This window comes from Zonotrichia albicollis, chromosome 13, assembly GCF_047830755.1.
Source record: "Zonotrichia albicollis isolate bZonAlb1 chromosome 13, bZonAlb1.hap1, whole genome shotgun sequence".
Classification (NCBI taxonomy): Eukaryota; Metazoa; Chordata; class Aves; order Passeriformes; family Passerellidae; genus Zonotrichia; species Zonotrichia albicollis.
This window is the reverse complement of record NC_133831.1, coordinates 4039871-4064638: the sequence shown is the minus strand read 5'-3', so window position 1 is coordinate 4064638 and position 24768 is coordinate 4039871. Positions and strand designations below refer to the sequence as shown.

Below are 24768 nucleotides of genomic sequence, written 5' to 3'. Positions count from 1 at the left end.
TTTCACATGGCAACCTGCAAAGGCCAGCTTGACAAACCATCACTGATTTAACAGAGCAGACCTGATTTTATGAAGCCTTTATGATTTTTCTACCTTACTGCAACAGGAAGGGACCTTAAAGCTCATCCCATTCTATCCCTGCCATGACAGGGACACCTTCACTGTCCCAGGCCGCTCCAAACCCCAATGTCCACCCTGGCCTGGACATTCCAGGGATCCAGGGGCAGCCACCACAGCTGCTCTGGGCACCAGGGAACAATTCCTTCCCAATATCCCATCCAACCCTTAAAGCCATTCCCCCTTTCCTATCACTTCATCCCTATAGAAAAAATCCCCTTTAGGTATTGGGGGGCTCTAAGGCACCCTGTTCAGATGGAGCCCACCCAGGGCAGGTGGGACAGGTTGTTCCCTGTGTTTGTGTGTTTGCATCATGGTTCTCTGGCAGAACCTGGGGCTGTTTTCACCACCCTGCTAATTCCCAGTGCTCAGACACATCAGCTGGGCATTCCTAAACAACCAACCCTAAACAGCTCAGAGAAAATTCAGTATCAGGACAGAAAAACACCCTTAGCTCATTTTGATCTTCCTTATTAACACAAAGGAGCAAATGCTGAACCATTTGCACAAAGCAGACCCAGCTGAGGCTGCAGTGGTGTCTGTGCTCCAGAGGGATGTGTGTACAGAGAGTGTTTGGGTAGGAAAACATAAATTACGGGTGAGAAAATGAAAGGGCCCTGAATGTTCCCTCTGTGACATTCTAGATAAGAAATAAGCACACAACAGGCCCTTGCAAGAGGAATGTTTCATTTTCCTTTAGCACAAATATTTTTCTTTCAAGGAAAGATGAAATGAGCACTGGCAAAAGGAGCTGGGTGCTGGGAGAGGGAGCCCATCAGAAGCCTTAAAGCAGAAAGCAATAAATCCATTTAGCATAGCTGAGATTTTTCCTGACCTTTTCACAGCTGTGCAGTGCCAAGCCATACATCTGTTGGTGCAATATATGCTGAAATCTCAGAGTTTCCACGGCAGGTTCACCCCAGCTGGCAGAGAAGTGCCCTGACCCTGCCTTTGGGATGCTTCTTTCGCAGTGCAGGATGGGCAGGCTCACATCACCCTGGTCATTAGTCAAATACACTGAATTTATAGCTATTTGTCTTTATTCTTGACCCTGGAAACAGAATTTCTCTGTGCTAACAGGGTTAGAGGCCCCAGGTCTTTGTTTTTCCCATGCTGGGTAATGAGAGCTCAGTGCTCACCTGGATGTTCAGGGTATAATAAAGATTTTTTCTGCTATGAGAGGGAAACAGAAAAGGAAAGGGATCATTAATCATGAAAGTTCACTTATGTCTCTGATCTCTAAATGATTATTCTTGTATCATAGCTTTTTGATAGAGCAGTAATGTTTTGCTCAATGAGTGTTGAGCCAACTGGATGTAGACTGGATAATTTGAGGGAAAAAAAGAATCTTGTATATCCAGTAGAAGAAACTATGTGCAGTGGAGTTCATTCATCACTTTGTCAGCAGACTTGGAAGACTTATTGTGTTCAGATGGATTGAAATATGGAGCATTCAGCCCAAATTCTCCTTTCCCCACTCAGCTTTTCACAGAAAACAAAACGCTGGCTCGAGATTTCATTTTTAAAATTCAGACAGATTCTGTATCACTGCAGATTATGCTGCCTGTAAACTTCCATCTGTACCTCCTGCCTCCGCTGGAACAGTGTGAAACCTTGCAGAGTTCTTATCTGCTTCCAAAATAGAGTTTTCAAACTGGGATAACTTCAGACAGCTCTCAGCTGGAGGGGCTTGTAAATCTAGGGCATCTCATCCCCATCAGCTGGCACAGCCCAAAATGCCACAAGTTTGGGGAATTGCTGAGATTTGTAGCTGAAATATTCTGGAGATACAAGTTGCTGTGAATGCCTGGACTGGGGCTTCTCAGCACTGCCCACCCAAGACCCCATGAAGAGCTTGGCCCAGTGTCAGAACATCTGCTCTTGGCAGCCTGGGCCTTGATCAGCTGTAAACTGGCACGAGGAAAAGCTCCATCCTCTGGAATCAGTGCCCTCCCGGGGCAGCAAAGGCAGGATTGCTCATCTGGCTGCATATGCTGCTTGTTCTCAACCGGGCCAAAGATTCTGACACAGAGAAAAATCTCATTTTCATTGCAGCTTCTGCCTCTCTGCAAAACCAGGAGTCTCAAACTAATGAGAATATGGCTCTGTTACCTTGATCAAGGTACCAAAGTAGATGAACAAGATGCCTCTAGAATTTTATCTAGAATATTTTTGTTCTTCCACCTATTTAGAATGAAGCATTCCTTTCTTTTTACATTGTTGTTAGGGGTATTTAAACTTCTATTTGTTTAGTGCTTTTGTATAGCACTAAAATACAGTTTTTATACCTTGTCTACTTCCTAGAGGTAAATATGATATTAATTTAAAAATCATCATTAGGTTTCACCTGCTGAAGGTCTTGTAACTGCCCAACTCTCTGCCCATTGCATTCATTTATACCTGGGAGGAGACTAAAGCCCTTAGAGAGATTTCTCCTTCACTTCCCTCAATCTCCCCAAATTTCTAACAAATTAACTGGTCTCTCCATACATTAATGCTAATTTTAAGAAAAAAAATCATTTATTTCATAAAATTCTCCTTTATTTCTAACAGTTTAATATTCGGAGATGAATAAACTTCACTCCTCCTCCTTCCTTGTAATATGAGTAACAGGTGACTTCCAGATTTTCCTTTTAGTAGGGCAGGATCAGTGAGTTCCACCATTTATGTTCAGATGTTCATCTTCAGCACCTAAAAAATTGGTTTGGGTATGAAAAATCTCTGCTAAATATGAAAAAGAACCATTTAACAAAAGACCTCCTTCCCTTCCCTTGTCACCATTAGAATAAGTGGGAAAAAATCCTGTAAATTCTTTGTGCTCCTCAAATCCAGAGGATAAAAAAAAGAAAGAAAATCCAGACAGGTGTATTTTATTTAAAGTTCACTCCATCTAAAGAAGACATCCAGGAAGAACACAGGCTTAACTCTGCCCTGGATGGGAAGTGCATTGTTTTTCCTTTCAGCTGGGCAGGATCAGTGAGTTCCACCATTTATGTTCAGATCTTTAGCACCAGAAAAGTTGGTATGGGTATGAAAAAGCCTCTGTTAAGTATGAAAAAGAACCATTGAGCAAGAGTCCCTTCCCCTCCCTTGTGATCACTGGGATAAGTGGGCGGGGATGAAATCCTGTAAAATCTTTGTGCTCCTCAAATCAGGTGGATAAAAAAAGAAAGAAAAATCCAGAGAGGTGCATTCTACTTAGAGTTCACTCCATCTAAAGAAGACATCCAGCATCTTAGGGAGAATACAGAGCTCTGCCTGGATGGGAAGTGCATTGTTTTTCCTCTTAGTAGGGCAGGATCAGTGAGTTCCACCATTTATGCTCAGATGTTCATCTTCAGCACCACCAGAAAATTTGGTATGGGTATGAAAAAGTCTGTGCTAAAAAATGAAAAAGGACCATTGAACAAGAGTTCCTTCCCTTGTCACCATCACTGGGACTAGTGAGAGGAAAAAAAATCCTGTCAATCTTTGTGCTCCTCAAGTCAGGTGGATAAAAAAAGAAAGAAAAATCCAGAGAGGCGTATTCTATTCAAAGTTCGCTCCATTTAAAGAAGACATCCAGCATCTTGGGGAGAATACAGAGCTCTGCCCTGGAAGTGCACGGAGGAGGAAATGAGGGGAGCTGGGCTGGCTGCATTCAGCACAAGGAGCCTCATGAATGTGAAAGGCAGAGCTGTGCCTGCTCCCCAGGCAGGTGAATGGGTGCAGGCTGCTCCTCCAGCCCTGCTCACAGCATCCTTTTCTCTCTTGCTCTTGTTTTAAACATAAGGTTTGTTCTACCTGCGGTGAAGGAATTTTTTATAGCTCAGAAAATAACATTATTATTTGAGGTTTTCTCAAAAGTTCCTTAAATGTAATAAATACAGTGACCTTCCACTGTGCTCTGTCCACCTGGAGAAGGAGAATTTGTTTTTCTCTGATACAACCATCATTCTAGAGGTGTCCAGTTATTGGTGGGTACTTGATTTATTCCAGAAACCACTGAATGCACCTTGCATTTATAGGTGGAAAAGTGAAAAAGAATGAATCATGTCTAAATTATTTATATATTCAGGAGCAAAAAAATAGAGAGCATATTTGTCTGCCTTCTGCATCTTCAGATATTTGATGTACACCTGGAGGTAGCAGGCTTTGAAGCAGGCATTCAACATATGATTAATACATGTTAGAATTATCTTTTTGCCTTTGCTCAGTGAGGCCCTGAGCTAGGCTGAGGAAGAGTGTAATCTTGTGTAAACAAAATCTTCAAAATAATTCCAAAAAGCAGCTGTTTTCAAGTAACCTTCACCATCACTTATTTGCAGTCCCCAAATGGCTTTTTAGTCTTGTGCAAGCATATAAATGACAGGATTGAAATCAGCACCAGCTCTGGGTGGGATTTCAGTACTGCTGTGGGGAAGAAGCAGGGAGAAAGTTCTGTAAATTAATTGATGGCTCTGGTGAGGATCTTGTTCTGTAGATCTTCTAAGGTTTCCAAAGATTTGTGGTGTCTGCAAGAGGGACAGGAAGACCCTTCACATTGGCAACCTTACAGGCAGCCCCTGCAGCACCCAGCAGGTTCTCTTTCCTTTTTCCTTTTTCCTTTTTCCTTTTTCCTTTTTCCTTTTTCCTTTTTCCTTTTTCCTTTTCCTTTCTTCCCCTTCCCTTTCCCCCTCCATCCATTTCACCCCATTTCTTTTTCATTCTAATACCTGAAGTGGTCTCAGTCCCATAAATAATTTGGCTTTAACCTGGTGGAAAACTCCTCCAGAGGGACTTTTATCTGGAGCCTGATTAATAAGTTCTTTTTCCTTTGTTTCTTTGAGTGCCTTTCCAAGCAGACTGGTGAGCAGCAAAACAAAATGAAGCCATGCTGAAACTGCCTTTTTTTTTTCCTTTCTTTTTCTCATTCATGATGAATATTAGTGGTTTTGAGCATCTTTGTGTTTTTCTATAAAAAGGCAGAAGTTCAGAGCCTGCAGACGTTGTAGCCATGTTCCAGAGAGCAGAATTGAATCCTTAGCCTTCCATTTACCTAATTGATCTCTCAGTTTGGTTGCTCTTGTTGCAGACTTGCAGACAAAGAATTTGCAGACAAAAATATTCATTCAGTCCTTCATTACTGAGTCCTGCTTTTACTCTTTAAAGCAACTGGTGTGTGCCTTGAAAGATCACAAAGCATTTAAAATGCAGAGGCTGTGAAAAATGATCCAAAAGTAAAAACTGAAAATGCGTCCAAAATTATTATGGTCAATTTCACATATTTGAAAGGGGTTTTTTTGTTTTTCTTTTTCTAAACTTTGATTGAATTCTTTTTGTAGTTTCACTAGGGAGGTGGAAGAATATTATGTGCTCAGAAAAAATATAGAATAAGCTGAAAGAAACACTTTCAGTCAAGAAATAATGCAGTGCCTATGAGCCAGCATTATGGCAGTAAGACAATGACAATAATAAAGCCTGTTTAGGTGACTCACAGCTATAATTTCTGCTTTGCATCTCGTTTACACCATCAAATCCTTGTCATACCATGATAATGCTTTATATTTATATGGTGTCTTTCATCTAAATGGCTTTCCAAGTGTTTCATGTGCTGTTGCTTGGTGTGCAGCTCACATCAACCTAATCCATTATTTTAATGCAGATATTTTTGTAGTGAAATAGAGCTGCTGTTTGTGTCCACACAGCAAAGACTGTGCACAGTCTTAGAAGTAAAATACCTTTAAAATCTGCAGAAGAGATTAGGGAGATGTAGCACCAAGTTTGCTTTGACCAAGTTTGCTTTGACCGCACCATTTTCCATTCAGTCACTGCAGGGGAGGGTTTGGTATAATCTGATTTTGCTCAGGTGCAGTTTTGCAGCCCTTGAGGGGCCCAGCTCAGCAGGGCAGCACCCTGAGGCCTAAGGATGGGAGGAAAAAGGCTTCAGGATGCACTTTGGTCACTGCAGAAATACAATTTCCTCCTTGTACTACCCTTACCTCAAGCAGCAGTGACTTGAGTTATCCTTCTCTGGCAAACTGGGCTCTGTGTCCCACTGAATTCCACCTGAAATGCTCATTTCTGACATTTATGAGACTCTCATTCCTGATTAATCCAGAATGAAGACCTTTGTGACCACTCTGAAAATTCCTTTGTGCTTGGAGATGTTCCAGGTACAGAGCTATGGAAAATGCTTTGTTTCCTTGGCAGATAAATCCTGGGAGCTCAGGTGCATTTGTACTGAATGGCAGTATGCAAAGGAAAAGGCAAAAAGAGCAAGCAGGTTGCAAGAGATTCTATAACTTGTCATCACATTCTCAAGAAATTAGACAGACAAAATATGATCACAAAGGCAGTGGGCTTCAGTGGAGGGAGATAATTGCAGTAATACAATTTCTCTGTGGAATTTCTAACACAGACATATGAATTAATACATCCCATTATTTCCCATCTTTCATGATAGAGAGGAGAGGAAACAACCACGTGATAGCAGCACAGAACACCTTCCACTGGAATATCACCCTGATAAATGCAAACTGACACAGAGTTTTAATTTGTTTATTCCTGATTGGGAATCACAGTGTGCAGAATCTTAATGAGCCATTGGGTGCTGATCACCCACCCCAGGCACGTTTCTCTTGCTTTGTGTTTGCTGCTTGTGGCAGCTCTTTATTTGGGTGCCAGTGCCCCACTCTGAGAGTTTTTAAAGGTGCTGTCGGTGCTCAGGCGCTGCTGGGCAGGAGACATTCAGATGCACTGAAGTTCATCTCTTCATCCACTCTGAGAAGTCACTAAACAGAATCTCATTCACTACAGGAGCTTTAAATGAGGCTGTGAGATGAGAATCTGATTTTCACAGGGTCTGGGTGCCACTCCCAGCAATGTCTGACACTGGGGTCGGTGCCTGGATTCTCAGGTGATGACATTTTGCACAGTGATCTTTCTGTGTGATGGGAATCTGACAAGGCTGGTTTGTCCTGGGACCACCCAGAGGAATTTTCTGTCCCTAAGAGCTGCCGGTGCCCTGTCCCATCAGCTCAGTACAGGGCTCAGTGTGGAGGAGCATTTGGCTCAGTGTCACCTCCTGGCTCCAGCAGGAAACAAATTCAGCTTGGAGGATCCAGGGAAGGGAGGAGCAATCTGTAGGACTGAGACTCCTCTGCTCAGGCACAGCTGGTTTGAACATTTCTGCTCTCCCTGCCATCCCTGCACTGATGCTGTGCTGTCAGGAACAAAAGCTGCTCCTTGCCACCCTCCATGGCCTGTGGAACCAGGCTGGTGACCCCTCACAAGAATCCCAGTGTCCTTATCTGCTCCCCATCAGTCCACCATGATGGCAAATATTGCTGACTTGCTCCATTTTCCACTCTATTTATGCACCCTCACAAGCCTCACTCTCTTACTCTACATCCATCACTTTATTCCTTCAAAATCTTCCAGTTCCCCATTAACTGCTGTTCATTCAGTGCTTCCTTCTAAATTTCTATCAGTCCATTTTCTGTCTATTTTGCCACTAGATTTTGGACACAGAAATAGAAGAGCTGCCTCTTTTTTCTCCCTTTTATTTCTAAAACTTTAAAAATGACAGAATTGCCATAATCTCTGGGCTGTATGGATGATAAGCACAATATATGGCAGCATGGCACATCACAGAGCAGGTTCAACTCACATTTCAGACACTCAGAAGCAGTAAATTCACACAGCTCCTTCCAGCAAACCCACTCTGGCCCAGGGTATTCTCCTTCTGAGTTATTAGTGTTCAAATGGGTGCAAATGATAGCAGTTTAAATAAAGTACTGAACTCATCTCCTTTATTCTTAATTTATAGTGGTGCTTAGGGGATGTGCAGATATTTAAAATGAGTAAAATCAATTAACTTGTGATCCAATTATTTGTGTTAGCCACTGTGGGGTTTTATTTTAGAGCACTGGTTCAGACTTTCCCAGTTAAGCTTTGAGAATATAAACCTTTCACTGTGAAATAAGAGAAACCTGTGGTTATTTTTCTCTGTTTCCTAATCTAATTCCTATTTTTGCCCTTTCTTAGTCTTTAAATTCCCTTTCTTACTTTTGTTTTTGGAAGGGACATGGTATAACAGATTTTTCTAAATGTTGGAAGGTTTATTCCTTAAATAAAGGTGATTGAACAGACAAAAGAGTTCACCTTCTAGATAAAACACACTGCATTTTTCTAGGCCCCACAGTTTCACAGTAGATATGTGTCTTTTGCAATCACAAATCTGTGATTTATTACACTTTCCACATTATGAATTTAGAGTAGACCTCTGTGACGACGTCTGTGGTCTGATCATTCTGCTTTTCCATCCATCTTGAACAGATTTCAGTCTAAAGCTCCAGACAGCTCCAAATATCTGTGTTTATGTGGTTGTTTCCCAAATGTGAAGGACTCTGGGGTGAGGGTGCCACTGTGGCTGGAATTGTTTGGTTGGCACAGCCTTTCCCTGGGGATGTTGGCATTTCCTGACCTGCAGGAGTCAGAACTCAGCAGAACTCAGGTCTCTGTGCCCTTTCCCTCTGCACCTCAAGTTACTGAGAGCTCTTCCTAAACAAGGGGAAAACAGGGAGGCAGAAAAAAGCCAATCCCAGCTCTGTCCTTGATTTAGACATCCTTAGCCCGAAATTCCATATTTTTTGAACTAATTGCCAGATCATGCCAATCTTTTCCATCACAGTCTGGCACTGGTGGGGTAAAAATAATAATTTTTTTGCACAGATTTCACAATATTGTATCTGAATAAAACAGCCATATCTTTTAATATTTTACCTTCACAGTTCCCAAGGTGAGCTAGGAAAGGAGAACTGAACTCTTAATTGAATCAGACTGGAGGATTAAGGAAAAGATTTTTCCCAAGGATCAATATGAATTAGGAGCAGATGCCTGGTCAAATCTAAGGGTTAGATTCTTTAGTATTAGGCTCCTTGAAGTCTGGTCACCTTTTCGTGCAACTGAAGGGAAATTGTTGGGTGCTGAGCACTTGTGGGGAAAAATTCTGACCCTTATGGTTCTGATGTCTCATATCATGCATGGTCAAGCTGGGACAATATAAAATAATATAAAAATATCAATCAGGCTACTTGGTTATTTTTAATTAGAGTAAGAGGTATCCAAGTCTGCTTGACAGGGAAAACATTTGGCTGAGCTGGAAGGAACACAATCTTGGTAATCATTCTCCTGTTATTTCCAAGATTCTTAATAGAGTTTTCCTTTTAATTTGTTTCAAAGCAAGTGAAAATATTGTTGTATTATCATTTAGAGTTAATTAAACTGAAAATGAGCTTAATGAACTGTCTGAAACAAAGCTCAATCACAACCGGTTGCATATTAACCATCAAAATCAAAAGAATCTTTAAATGTTTTGTTAGATACACCAAGGAAGATAGAAATAGCCAGTTATTAATGTCATCCTTTTATGAAGTCAGGTTGGAAAGCTTGAACTGAATGCATGCACTCAAATTATACAGAAAAAATTGACAAAGGGGTTTGGGAAGATAAATCAAATCTATTGGAAAAAGAAGAAAAGCAAAGGAAACGGAACACAGGGGAAGACATAGTCATTTCTTCTTTATTTTCATATGAGGAAATCCGCTTTACCTTCTATTTGTCCAGACTGGGAAATCTATATATTAATAAAACGCCATGTTCCGTATTCAGTATTTCCCCAAACTCTTCTGCAGAGTTATGACTTTTGTAAAACAGAGGAAAAGACATTTAGTTTATTCAGGCCTTGAAGCCACTTGGGTGACTCTTGCCCTTGAGTGATGCGTTGTCACCAACGATGCAGCTTTTAAGGAGCGCACGTACAGCAAAACCAATTTGTGTCATTAAAGTTTGTAATTTTGGACTTTTGAAGGCGTTAATCCCTAGAAATGCTAAGATTTCCTAATGATCTGTAATGGCAGTGCTGATGTTCAGCACTTCTCAGGATTAGGTCTGTTATCAGCCTGGTTTATCCACCTCCAAAGCAGGTATTATCTTATCACTCTCACATACAGTGCTTTTAGCACGTCAGCCTCAAGCACTTGAAAGGTGAGGAGTGTTATTAAGTCTGACCCTTGCAAGCTTTTCCAATGGTTTGCTTAATGGTTTTTTTTCCTACGTAAATAAGAATGATGGAGAATAAACTAGAATTTTCTTACAGGGTTGAATCGTCCAGCAACTCATTTCACAAGGTCATAAAAAAATCCTTCCACTGCAAAATAGAAAGCAGCACTGACTTTTAGTTATGCAGACAAAGTGGTAGCATGAGGTCCAATTATTTCTGAGTGTCTTAGAGCAAGGCCTCAAAAAAATGCTCTGGGAATGGTTTTTGTGAGACCTGTTTTGTGTCTTGATAACAATGCAGTGAAAAATGAATGGGTGTGGGATAATTCATGAAAAAAAAGGAGTATGGAATGCAAAACTGGATTTATTTGTAAATAAAAGTGGATTTGGAGGCAAAAGTGGTCTGAACAAGGCAGGTCCCTCTTCCCTCAGTTCCCTTTCTGGGAATACATGCAGCTATGCAGCATTGCAGTCTCTTCATGCTTCACCTTCCAATAATATGGGCTGAACTGTCTTCTTATGATCAGAGCCTTCCCAAGCTCCATTCCCATCACATCACTGCCTATCTGCCATCTATTCATGGAGAGCAGCTGAAATGTGCTGCCTCATATTTCATAAGTGAGGATGCATTATTTAAAGTTTCGGTCGAGGATTCCATCTTCCTCCTGCTGGGGTAAAAAATTAATGCTGCCTTGGATATTGTGTGTGTGTGTGTGGTCATTAAGTGGAAATAGTAACGATTTCCTCTGTGTTTTTTTCCAGTTCCAGGCCACAGTGAAGGAGGGGGTCACAGGTGTAATAGTGAATTTAACTGTGGGTGACCGTGACGACCCCGCCACGGGGGCGTGGAGAGCTGTGTACTCCATCATCAATGGGAACCCAGGGCAGAGCTTTGAGATCCACACCAACCCCCAGACTAACGAGGGAATGCTCTCTGTTGTCAAGGTAAGAACAATCCCCTCCTGCCCTGTGTTTCTGCTGTCAGGCTCATCCCCTGGGTTCACTGCACAAAGCAAGGCACGGCAGGGATGGGTTATCAGAAGATATAAAGTTGGCTGCCAGCCCTTGTCCAAACTATGTGTGCAACCCCTTCTTCTGCCGCAGTAACCTTATTTTTTAGTCACAAGGACTGCCTGGTCCTAGCTGTTGTGCTTAAATAACAGCCAGGGTTGCAGTAAGCATCACAACTAGTAGTGAGATTTGACAACAAAGTTTTGTTTGTTGCTGGAGGTACAATTAGAACTCAAGAGCCCCATTTTGCTCTCACTCAGAGAACACATGAAAGTAGCAGGGAAGAAAGGGGAGTGGATTCAGACTGAGTCCGCAGTTCTGAAGTGGATTGGTCCCATATTTCTAAAGTCTCATGGGAAAATTTATTGCCTTTGTATAAAAACAATCCTATGTCTCAAACGTAACAAATAAAAAAAGAGAAGAAGAAAACAGCCCTGTTTGCTGCCTGTACCACCATGCTCTCTTTCTGGCTTCAGAAGAGGCATTGTCAGCTCTTAAGGCAAATTCATGTATTTGCCTTTGGTTTCAAGACAAGAGTTGAGAAAGCAGCTTGTGTTATTGTCATGAGTGTGACTCATTTGTTTGTTAAATACATGTTGTGTGTAAATAAACATGTATAGATGAGCATTGAAGTGTGTCTATGAGGTGTGGCAAAATAATGTGAGCTCTTGGACAGGGGGATGTCTCCATGGGTTTTTACGTCCATTATTTATTATCTCCAATGCCCTTTAGAACTGAGTGTGTCTAATCCTGAACTCCCACCAAGTTCCAGGTGCAGGGAATGTCCTTGTCCCTTTCTGGCTGATTCTGCTGCCTGCAACTTTGCTGTGGGCTAAAGGAAAAAACATTAAGCGTTGTCTTTAAACTTTGCCCTCTGATCTTCTTCTTTGCAGCCTTTAGACTACGAGATTTCAGCCTTCCACACGCTGCTGATCAAAGTGGAGAACGAAGACCCGCTGATCCCAGACATCACCTACGGGCCCAGCTCCACAGCCACGGTGCAGATCACCGTGGAGGACGTCAACGAGGGCCCCGTGTTCCACCCCAACCCCATGGCAGTGACCAAGCAGGAGAACATCCCCGTGGGCAGCGTGGTGCTCACGGTGAACGCCACCGACCCCGACACGCTGCAGCACCAGACCATCAGGTGGGAGCAGCGCCTGTTGTGTTTGTGGGCAGGGAGGAATGATCAATCTGACTCCAGGTGCTCAGAAGGCTAATTTATTATTTTATGGTACTATATTATGTTAAAGAATACTAAAGTATACTAAAGAATACAGAAAGGAGACTTATACAATGCTAAAATATAATAATGAAAAACTCATTACTCTTTCCAGAGTCCCAACACAGCTTGGCACTGATTGGCCAGAGTCAAAACAATTCACATTAAACCAATGAAACAATCACCTGTGGGTAAACAATCTCCAAAGCAGCAAAACACAGGAGAAGCAAATCAGATAATTATTGTTTTCCTTTTTCTCTGAGGCTTCTCAGATTCCCAGGAGCAAAATCCTGAGCGAAGGGATTTTTCCAGAAAATGTGAATGCCACAGTGCCCCCTCATTTTCATCCTGCACTACCTGGCAATGTGCCCAAGAATTTGCCTGCCAGTGCAGAATTGTGTTTAACTTAGTAAGAAGTTACAATTTATGTTTTGTCTTGCAATTAGAGATTCAGTTTGTTGAAGACACAGGAAACAATAATTTTCCACTCTGTGAAGTTCCTACAGTAGAATAATCAAGTGCCACAAGGAAAAGACTTGGTTTGACATACTTTCAAAATTACTTTTAACCTGCTTAGTTTATTACTCTTCCTTCATGAGAGCCAGGGAAGATATATAAAAGTTTAAAATGTCTATAGAAGTGATGCATCTGTTTTACACAGGGCTTAAATCAGTTTATGATCATTTATAGTGTCCCTCAGTAAAATAATGACCGTCCATCTGCTTTCAAGAGCTGAGAAAATATTTCAGTGAAAGACTGAAGCTAAAGGAAGCTAAGACTTGGCCCTGATAAATGGAAATAAATTATTATTTCTGTGCTGTAATAATACAATCCCACACTTGTGCCATGTCACAAGGGGCAAACTTGGGTACTACATGATATCATCATCTTATATTTTGATCCACCTGGTTTGTTCCTTTGGCTTCAGATTCTATGAAAAGTGAAAAACAACAACCACTTTGTTCTTTAAAACTAAATTGGCTTTCCAGACAGCTTTTGTCAGCATTTGAGAATTACAGGTTAGGCACTACCACTAAAACCTACAGCTGTGTTTAATTTTTCATTTCTCCTCGTAAGTATCATTTCCCCCAGGTCTCAGTGTATATAAAAGGGGATAAACTCCTCGTGAGAACGACTTCAAAGCTGCAGCTGAACAATGGCTCTGTCAATCCGGACCATAGGCAGAGCTCTCTCTGCTGTCACAGGGTTATTTAGCAGCGATTGTGCAATCCTGCAATCCTTACAGAAGGCTTGACACGTGTTCTGCTCCACAATAAAGCAAGCTGCTGATCTTGGAGATGTTCTCTGTCAGCAGCAAGTCCTGGTGAAAATGTCACTGCAAAGGACTTGGATTTGAATGATGAGGAGATGAATTTAAGCAGGGGAGTGTGCTCATTGAGGAAGGAGGAGAAGGCAAGGCAGATAATTAAAAGTTTCAATTCTCAGCATCAAAGATAACATTGTTAATAACATTAATAGTTCAGTTTTTCTCCTTCAACTTCTATCATAGAAATACTAGTTTATCTGCAGAATGATTCTTAGCACATAATTTCCCTTGTTTTCTAAATGGATTTATTTATAGAATAATTTCTTATCCTTAAATTTAGCTTTTGCTCCAAAGACCCCTTATTTCACACACAAAAATTTGAGTCTATGGATGGAATTTCTGTTTGTCAGACCCTCAGCAGCTTTGCTCAGAGCCTGGCTTGTGCAAGTATTTATTGCCTTTGGGTTTTAGACTGAGTTTAAGAAACAAATGTATTGGTGTTCTCCATAATTTATATGTTTTCAAGGGAAATGGGAAAACTAACATTCATTATCATAACACCTGATTGTGTGATGTTAAGAGAGAAAAGCCATGAAAATGTGAGGATTTCATTACCAAAGCCAACAATCCAGGAGCTCTTACCCAAAATTTTCCCCTTGACCTGCTGATTTTGCTGAATTTCTCCAAACTACATTGACCCTGAATTTAAAAGGCACCCAGTGAGTCACTGAATACTCTTCAGTTTGCTTTAAGGGGGATGTAAACAGTTAAGAAACATAAACATGTTCTGCAATTCACCACACCTGGTGACAAAGAACCCCCAAAACTTGACCAACTCATAAGATAAAGAGAATTTTCCCAGAAGATTTTCTATATCTGCATAGCAAACATGGAAGGCTTATAGCCAAAAGCAAGTTTTTTTTCCTTTTATGTGCAGAAAAGAAGAGCAGAATTAAGCTAGCCTGGGCTGAGAATGAGGAATGATCATAGAAAGGAACTATGGAAAGGGAAATGGTTGTCTAAGTTAGAGGAAAATAATGCAAATGTAATGGAAATCTGGGAAATGGTAGAATGCATCAGGAAAAGGCGAATTTGAATACCTGCCAGTCCTATTGCTAAAATAACATGAAAGCATAAAACAGCATTTTTTAAAGATGTTTTAATGCTGACAGGTGTTGAAACACCTGGGTGCCAGCAGTGAAAAAGGCAGACTTGGGATGAGAACAGCATCTGCAATTAAGGACAGGGTGAAATTCCATGTATAAAAGCCAAAACCACTCACTGGTTGGGATCTGGCTGAAATGTTTATCTCCAATTCCCACAGACAGATGTGTGTTCAGAGTTTGGGACAATGTGCAGGACTTTTATAGAGCACTGATTCCAAATTTGTGGAATCCAATAATAATGGATAACAATAATAATTCCAATAATTTGTGGAATCCAATTCCAATAATGGTGCCATCAGTCCTTGCTGTGACTATATGGTAAAATAAAGGCCAAGAAGGGACAGAACAGGCTCCTAAATGAGTCTGTGGGTTAATTGATTATTAATAACCATGAGCGAACAATGTTTTGTCTGCAAGAAGCAATGAATGTCAGATTTGTGTGTGTGAATTGTGTACATCGCCCCCAACAAAGTACAAATCTCTTCAAAATGGGCAGACCAGCAGAGAATTAGTAATGTTGGTGGGCTTTGGGTTCTTTTTTCAGCCTGTTACAACTGAAATACATCCAATTGCAGGGATATTTTTAGTTAATTTTCTGTATAGAACTTGTAGAAGGAGATGCTGATTATTTGTAATCAGGAAATTTAGTTACTCTGCTAGATATAACATGATAAATGCATTTCAAGACCAACAAAAAAGAGTAGAGAAAGCATTTTTGCCATTGTCTGCAACTAGATTGAATTTATTCTTTGAACAATGCAGATCTGAATCAGAATCGAATTACTTATCTCTGAAAAACGAGGCTCACTTTGTAAAATTTCCTGAAGACAGCTGTACTTTTGAAGCAATTTTCCTTCTTATTCTTCAGCTTCAAGTGTTTCTGCAGGCTGAGGAAGAATTTCATTACAAAGCTGAAACAAGCTGGCAAAAAAATGTGTTTCAGTGAGAAAAATAAGGCTCCAAACGACAGAGCTGGGGCTGTGGCTGTTGGTCTGCACACCGGTGGCAGAACTTGCATTGGCACTGAAATTCCCTTTCCATTGGCACTGAAATTCCAGAGGAACTCCAGGCAGAGGTGGGAGCATCATCCTGGAAATAAGAGGTGGAAACCTGTGTTTGTTCCACTCTCCTTGCTCCCAGAAAGAAAAAGAACCTTTTTTCAAGGTTCTTTTGTTCAAGCTGGGTCACATTTCTCACATCCATTGACCTTTCCTTTTTCCTCTTTTCCCTTCTTTTTTAAGCATTTAAATCTCTCTCCAGTTTCCATCTTTTCTATAAAAAAATGAAAGAAATCCAGCAGGCCCCATTTTAATTATAACCCAACAATTTATTAATAGAACAGTAATGAAGTTTCTGAAATTTGATTTCTTAATCAGGGACCATTGTTATTTTTGTGCCAGATTTGAGAGTTTAATTTTGGGTACTTCTTCCCAACCTCTGAAATTTTAATCAGAAGTTTTTAAGTGTACATGTCAATGAGAAGTTAAAGGCCAAATTTAATAACATTTTCTACCTTGGGAAATTAAAAGAAGAACCTCACTCTGAAACCCATTATTAACAGTAGATCTTAATTAAACACAGTTATGGTTCTCAGTATTTGACTGTGTGACGAGATTGGTTTCAGTATTTTTCCCTTTTTAGGATTCAACAAGTGCAGAATATTCAACAGTTAAACTTTTAACTACGTGTAAATAAGTTGTTTACTGCAGTGTATTTGTAATTTTTAATTAGAGCAGTGTTGTTTTCTGGTTTCGTGGCTTATCATGGCAATATATTTTTATTACCTACTGTGCTCTTGGATTTTAAATTATTTATGTAAACATATTGTTTATTCTCAGTAAGCAATGTGACTCAATGCTTCAGAAATATCTTCATAAGAAAAGTTTATTACAGCTCTAAAGCATATCTAATTCATTAAGTAGAATTAAAATGCAGCATTTGAAGCTGGAGAACTTAGAACCCAAAACTGCATTGAGTTTCATGGGCACATGAAAGGCTGCAGAGATATCTGAAGCTCTGTATGCAAATTAGATATATATTTATGTATAATATTTATGTATAATATTTATGTATAATATTTATAGCAAGCTGCCCCACATAGTACAGGTGGCTCCTGGAAGCACAGGAACACTGTTTCCATGTCTGGAAATAGGAGAAAAGTAATTTATTATTGTCAGCATTTCCAGATAACAGCTACTGCTCTGTCTGGGAGGGGACAGACTCTGTTTTTCTTAATATAAATTGCATTTTTCTGTGCTGCCAACTAAGCATTAATGAGGCTTCACGCTGGAGCATCAGAGCAGGGGAAGGAGGAGGCTGAGCCCAACTGAATTAAGAGTGATTGTGGGTTTTGCTGCCTTGAAGGAGTTTGTAGTGAGTCTCTTTGTAAAGTCCCCAGTGAAAGGAGGAGAGGAGAGAGTTAACCAAAGGAGGTTCAGATTAGACACTGGAAAAAATGAAAAATTCACTGCAAGGGGGGTGAGGTATCAGAATAATCTGCTCAGGGAGGTGGGGGAGACAGGTCTGGAAGTGTCCAAGGGTGTCTGGATGTGGAAATGCACTTTAGGGGCTGGATGTTGGTTTGCAGTTGGATCTCAAAGGTCTCTTGCAGCCTGGGTAATTCTGTGTATGATTTGTCTTCTCACCAAGAACCTCTGGGTGATGCCCTGGCCAATGCCTTTGAACAGGAGATTTTGCTGTTTTGTTTTAGATGAGATCATCCTGACTTTGGGGTTGGTGTCTATGGAGCTGGTGGGAATCAGTGGAAATGTAACCTCTGATCGATGGCAGCCATGATCTTTGTCCAAAAAATGTATAAATAAAATAAAATGGCTGCCTGAAATGCTGTAAAACAGTGCTGAAACTACACTGAAATGGATTAATAGCTCAGTAAACTTCTAAAACTCAAATGGTTGAGAAAACTAAGGAGAATTCTCTGGGAAAAGTGAGTTTTATTCCGTTCCTTTCCTTGCCTGCCTATCCCCACCCTTCCACACAGAGAATGCAAAAGCCATGAATCACAAAGACAATTCAAAAAGCCTTTTTCATGTCTCTTGCCAGGATTTTTCCAGAAATCCTGAACCCCCTGTGAGCAAGGATGAGGCTTCACATCACATTGCTCACAGCCACTTAAGGGATCAATTTTGCATACTTTGTTGCACATCAAGCCTTTTTAAAGCACTTTTGTTGCTGGTGGAGGTCAATAAATTCGCTTTTTTGGGATACACTCCAATCACTTCCAGAAGTACTCCATAATGAGAGAGGGATAGGAAGACTTAAAGAGTGAATGCTTAGGAAGCAACACACTTAGTCGTGGTTAAATATGTCTCCTAGAGTCTGAAGGACTTGTCTTTGATTCCTAACAACAGGAGATTTGTTTTCCTTGTGCAGACAGGAGAATAGCTCCATTGTTACAAATGAATGGCTGAGCCATGCTCTCAGCATGCAGCAGCAGAGTTTTTCACTGTAAGTTATACCCAGGAGCATCTCAAGTTGGCTCTGCAGTTTTTATTGATGGCCTGCCTGAACCCAGCCACTGGGAATTTGTAGTGCATCTCTGGATCTGAAGTTGCTGTGTATTGAGCAGTGTACACTGTTTTTCTCTTCCTTTCTCTTTTTTAAGTTAGATGGAAAGGCAGGGAGAGACAGAATCTGCTTGAAGCAATGAAAGGTTTTTTCACTTCTGTCTTTGTGAACTCTGAAGCACAGAAACTCCAGCTCTGGAGAGCTGTGGGTGTGGGGGTGTCCAGCTAACAATGCCAGAAAAAAGGAGATTTAATCAGCTCTGAGAGGATGGAATTGGGCAGTTCCCTCACCCACTGCTGTAATTCTCAGTTCTCTGTGGCCACTGGCTCAAGAGCATTTTACACAGAAATCTTTTTACTGACACTGTTCCCTGAAGGTGTTAATGCTATCTGAGTGGGTAATTATTGTGATGTTTGTATTTTACTATCATAGAACTAATATCGGAAGGAAAACATTGTAAAACTTGCATTGTCTATTCCTTGTCAGTTTGACCAAACTGACTTCCACTTTTCATTTAAATTTAAATGACCCCTCTTCTCCCATACAGCAAACTCTTTAGGCCTACAGCATTAGGGAAAGCAGCAGAATTGTTTCTGGAGCTGTCCCTCCTTTATTCTCCTCTCACACCCAGAACCACACTGATGTAACTCTGGAAGGGGGAAATGGAGCCAAATCAGCCCCAGTTTCCCTGTGCAGAAGGTGATTTGTACCTGGATTTATCACCAACACTGAGCTAATGTGGAGGAAGCAGCTGATTAAAAAAATAAAAAGTAGAAAATAAGTAAAAATTCTCAGGTGGGAACTACAGAGGTGGGACAGAAGAGAACAAATGACTGGAATTAAACTCCATTGCTGAGTGAATTGAACCATCTGCCAAAGCTGACTCTAAAAGCTGTGGACAGCCCCTGGTGCTGACCATCCAAGGGAGCCAGTTCCATCTCTGTCAGGGACACCCCCAAGGCTCCCCTGATGATTCTTTTTGCCCTCTTTTTACTGATATTCTCTGCCTCTGTGCTGGGGCAGATGTTTGACCTCTTCTCCTGCTGTTGTATATCTCAATTTTCAGTGCTTGGGGCCAAGCCCAGCTCCCCAGCTGGGGCTGAGCTTTGTTCCAGCAGTTTTTGCCTTGCTGGGAGGGCAGGGAGCCTCCCTGCTTGCCTTGTCTGTGCTCAGATCTGATCTTCTCTGGACTCTTGGCTCTTCCTAGCAGTTCCCAGGGTTTGGGGAAAGGTTTGTGTACATAAACAGGTTGGTATAGCATTATTTCTTTGCCCTCTCCTGGTAGAAAAGGAGGCAAAGCAGGGGGGGAAATTTCATCCAGACTGAGTGAGGCTGCTCTGAAAAACATTGTCTCTTTCCTGAGGGGAGGAAAAAAAAAAATCAACCTCTCTGTCCTAGATTGGTCTCTGAAATAGCAGAAGTGTCTGAATTAAATTATTAAAGGCTACCTAAAGCAGGGGGCCCAGGAATTCTCAATCCATGATTCATAGTTCTGTCCAGAACCCAGCTACCTGAAGCTAGACTTCATCACTCCTGACAATACTTGTCAAAAGATGCTGTTCTTAAAATTTTCCACTGCTCCACTCTGTTGGCATAAATCATACTTAATATGTTGATATTAAAACTGTGGATGATAGCATTGAAAAATCTGTGTTTCTATGAAGTCAAATAAGCCCCAGTCACCTATTTCAACTTGCCTTGATATTACCTTTAGAATCCTGAATTCTTGATTAATAAGGATGAATGTAGCATTTAAGGGGAGTTTAATTAGACCCTCTGTCTTTATCCTGCATAACAATATTATGCCACATTATGATTTCAACCGTGTCAGCACTCAGAATGAATGGCTGTGAACTGTGAGATTATAGGGCACATTTTTCATGTCACTGCCTAAACAATATTGCAGATCTTCTTGAGAAATATAACAATAGGATCTATCAGTCACAAGTTATGCTTGCAGTGGAAGGCAGATCCAGACAATAACTCACTTTGTCATTACTGTTCTCTTGTAGCCTCAGAAAAGGCAGGATTTTGTCTCTGGAAGAAGTAAAGAGTATCTTGATTATAATAAGTTAGCTATCAAGTTTGAGGACACAGTGTGAGTTTGAGTTGTGTTGACGGGGAAAAGGGTGGGATGAATTTCTCTTAATATTTTAAAGCTATTGAATTCTGGAGTCTCACTCAGCTGGGTTTGATCATCTGTGTGTAGTTACAGCTTTCAGTGGTGCTTTGATAGAAATTTATTTGGGCTGGTTGTGTGATTGGAGCTCCAGGGACCAGCGGTGTTTTACATGGTGGCAAAAGCTGCAAAACCAAGCACTGAAATCAAAGATTTCCAGAAAGATTGGTGCCATGGAGGGAAAGTATCTAATTAAGCAATCCAGCTCTTGTGTCTTTAAAGCAAGTACAGATCTTGGATGGCACTGAGCTGATGTTGTCTGGCACATCCTGGCCATATTTCATTAATTTACCACCTCCAGACTAAGGATAGAATAAATCATGGACACTTCCAATTCAGTGGCAAAATTCCCACTGAATCTGGGAGTACTTCTCCATGTGGGAACAGGAGCTTTCCCAAAGCACAGAATTTCTTTTGTATTCCTATTCCTACTCCTACTGAATCTGGGAGTAGGTTTCTGTCTGGGATCAGGAGCTTTCCCAAATGCACAAAATTCCTGTTGTATTCCTATTCCTGCTGAATCTGGGGGTTGTATTCCATATGGGATCAGGAGCTTTCCCAATACACAAAATTCCTGTTGTATTCCTATTCCTACTGAATCTGGGAGTAGTTTTCCATGTGGGAACAGGAGTTTTCCCAATACACAGGATTTTTGTTGTATTCTTACTGAATCTGGGAACAGGTTTCCATCTAGGATCAGGAGCTTTCCCAAATGCACAGAATTTCTGTTGTATTCCTGTTCCTGCTGAATCTGGGATTAGGTTTCCATGTGGGATCAAGGTCTTTCCCAATCACAGAATTCCTGTCCTGTGTTCACACCACTGCTCAGTGGCAAGGCAGCCCCAGCCTGTGCATTTCAAGGTACAAAGGCTCCATCTCCTTTCAGGCTCACTGCTGGTTATCCTTGGAGTGGAATTGAAGTTCAGTGAAGAAATTGTCAGAAGGTTTAAGCACTCATTTTTACTAAATGGAGCTCTGCAATGTTACTGTAATAGGAAAAACGCCTTGTAGAGTTCAATTGGAATTTTTTTCTATTAACTCTGTAATAAGGATGCCAATTTCTGCAAAATAGTTTCTGAGTAAGAGTGAAATTATGCACTTTGTTAAGCAGCAGTAAGCCTGCAGATTCAGTCTTGGTTCAAATGTGAATTACTGCATTAGGGACTGACTTTTTCCTGATTTTCTGACCATTGTACTCTGGGTAAATATGTCTACAGAGACATGCATGCCTGCTCTACACAGAGCCAGATAATTGTTATCCATGGCATCCCTTGGGCAGCTCCTTAGCTCCACATCGCCTTGGAGATACCAACCCTCCTCACCCAGATTTCACTGCATTCTCCAAACCCTGAATTTTTACACAATTCCCTGTTTTAATGGGTCTGGCAGAGAACTGTTTCCTCTTGCACATGGGAAATTTCCACAGGAATTCTCATTTCCTAAGGCCCAGCTCTCAGGAGATTCAACCCTAAGTCCTTGGTAGTATTTTACACAAATGCAGCCCCAGCCTTCATCTGATAATATTTCAGAATTAAAATACCAAATATTTCTATTAATAGGGGAGCAAGGTGTGCAGATTCTAACCATGGAAGCTTCTAAGCTATTAACCAGTGTTTAAAAAACATTTTAGCCCAGAAAGAAAACAGCTCTGTCTCAGTTTTGTACATGTCCGCGTCGAGGGTGTTAAGTCAGCTGACTCATGGAAACTGCTGCAGAGTTTGGGTTTTGAAGTGCAAGGGAAAAGAAAAAGAAGGTAAAGCCCTTTTCTTTCTTTTTCTGGAGATTCTGGAGATTCAGCCCTGGATCCTTGGTAGCGTTTTACACAAAAATGTAAGTGTTTATCAGATGAAGCACCAGCCTTCATCTGATCATGCTTCAGGACTAAAATAATAAATATTTCTATTAGTAGGAGAACAAGGTGTGCAGATTCTGGCCCTGGAAGCTTCTAAGCTATTAACCAATGTTTAAAAAACATTTTAGCCCAGAAAGAAAACAGCTCTGTCTCAGTTTTGTACATGTCCATGTCAGGGGTGTTAAGTCAGCTGACTCATGGAAACTGCTGCAGAATTTTGGTTTTGAAGTGCAAGGGAAAAGAAAAAGAAGGAAAAGCCCCTAATGGCTTTAATCTTTGTATGACTGTGCTTTTGAACAAGTCCTTCTTTGTGCAGCCAGGTGAGCCTTTTCATTAAAGCTTCTGTCATTTCAGAGGGGGGAAAAAACCCAGATTCTTTTAGTTTTACAGGTTTTGAGGCTTCCAGTTTTTTATCTGTCAAATTGAAACATTAAAATTCACCTCACAATGATGCTCTGGGCCTGCATTGAAGTGGCTGGCAAAACATTCAGATCCCAAAAGACAAGGGAAAAGGGTGAGAGAAATTTAACTCCTGAGTATCCAACCAGGGTTAAACAGCACAAAGTAACTTGGGCATAACAGAATTTTAGGAGATTAAATTCATTCAATTCCCAGGGCACTGCATTTGTGTGCATTGAATGCAATGGATATCAAGCAGAAAATAAAATTAATATTCATCAAGAAAAAAACACTTTCCAGCCTTGTAACATCAATAACAAGGAAAGGAAAGGGGAGGCGAGAGATTCAGTAACATGGTTAATAATGTGAGTACATAATATCCAAGGAAGAAATATATTACCACCTGATAATGTGAAGGAAAAGCACATTTAGTCCTGACTAATAATAAGTTTTAAATTAAGATTTTGGGGTTTTTTTCCCAGCTTGTTTCAAATGCACTATGTACTTCATGGGTGTGATGGGGCTGGGATGTGTTTGGGTGCACATTTGGATGTGTTTGGATCCGTATTTGAATTCTTGAAGAGATGAGTCCCAAAGTCACTGTGGCCAGGGCTGGGATATGTTTGGGTACATATTTGGGTACATGTTTGGATCCATATTTGGATCCATATTCTTGAAGAGATGAGTCCCAGAGTCACCCAGGGCTGGGATGTGTTTGGGTGCACATTTGGATGTGTTTGGACCCATATTTGGATTCTTGAAGAGATGAACCCCAGAGTCAATGGTGGCAAAGGCTGGGATGTGTTTGGGTGCACATTTGGGTGTGTTTTGATCCATATTTGGATCCATATTTGGATTCTTGAAGAGATGAGCCCCAGAGTCAGTGTGGCCAGGGCTGGGATATGTTTGGGTGCACATTTGGGTGTGTTTGGATCCATATTTGGATTCTTGAAGAGATGAGTCCCAGAGTCAGTGTGGCCAGGGCTGTGATGTGTTTGGGTGCACATTTGGATGTGTTTGGATCCATATTTGGATTCTTGAGGAGATGAGTCCCAAAGTCAATGTGGCCAGGGCTGGGATGTGTTTGGGTGCACATTTGGATGTGTTTGGATCCATATTTGGATCCATATTTGGATTCTTGAGGAGATGAGTCCCAAAGTCAATGTGGCCAGGGCTGGGATGTGTTTGGGTGTACATTTGGATGTGTTTGGATCCATTTTTGCTGCAGGATTAGGATGTGAACAGTGCTGCTCTGCCCAGCCCTGCCCTTCTGGGAGCTGTTTTGGGAGATGTTTCCAGGCCAGGGGTTCCTGTGGCACTCTGGTATCATCCAGGGCACAGCTGGGGCTCCCTGGAGCTGCCAGAGCAATCCTTGCCACAGTCCAGCAGAGCTCTATTGATCCTGATTGATTAAAAGTTCCCAGCCTGAGCCACTTCCAGCCTCCTTTCTGCCCATCCTTTAGGGAAAAAAAGAACTGGAGAAGCTGGAAAATGCTCTGCTCCCCAGCTGTGTTCAATACTGACATCTCACTGCTGGATTTAAAAAATTTCCCAGTTTTTCAAGAGCTACCAGGGCAGTTCTTGGGCAGCAAATGGGTTTGCAGTGGGAGCACAGGCACAAAGAGCAGGGATGAGCAGAAACTTTGATAGAGTTTTGCTGCCAAAATCCTTCTCTGGGTAGTTTGTAAAAGACCCTGAAGCTCATCTGATGCTGATTAGCTTTTGAGGCACAATTGCTACAATGAGAAAACTTTTAGTGATTTGCATGTGTTGACAATTATTCTAACAGTAACAACCTGATTATACCAGTGTGTTAGTCCCAGATATGGTGTATTATTCCCTAGCTTTAGGAATAATTCTGATAGTTATGGCCTCTGGCTTCATTTAACCATAGCCCTAATCACTTCTGATTAAAACATACATAAATGAGTTTGTGGATTTTTTACTTTTTTTCTTTTTACACCTCAGCTTCTTGAGGTTTTTCTGCCCCAAAGGAAAGAAAAAGAG

The 24768-nt window shown here is 41.2% G+C and overlaps 1 protein-coding gene across 2 annotated transcripts in view; it reads left to right on the top strand.

Moving 5' to 3' along the window:
- CDH13 (cadherin 13) overlaps positions 1 to 24768 on the top strand; it is a 444090-nt gene that overhangs the window by 388104 nt on the left and 31218 nt on the right. For both annotated transcript variants that reach the window (XM_074550802.1, XM_074550801.1), the window contains exons 9-10: positions 10903 to 11085; positions 12045 to 12298. In XM_074550802.1, coding sequence (XP_074406903.1) covers positions 10903 to 11085; positions 12045 to 12298 — 437 coding nt within the window. The remainder of the gene's footprint in view (positions 1 to 10902; positions 11086 to 12044; positions 12299 to 24768) is intronic.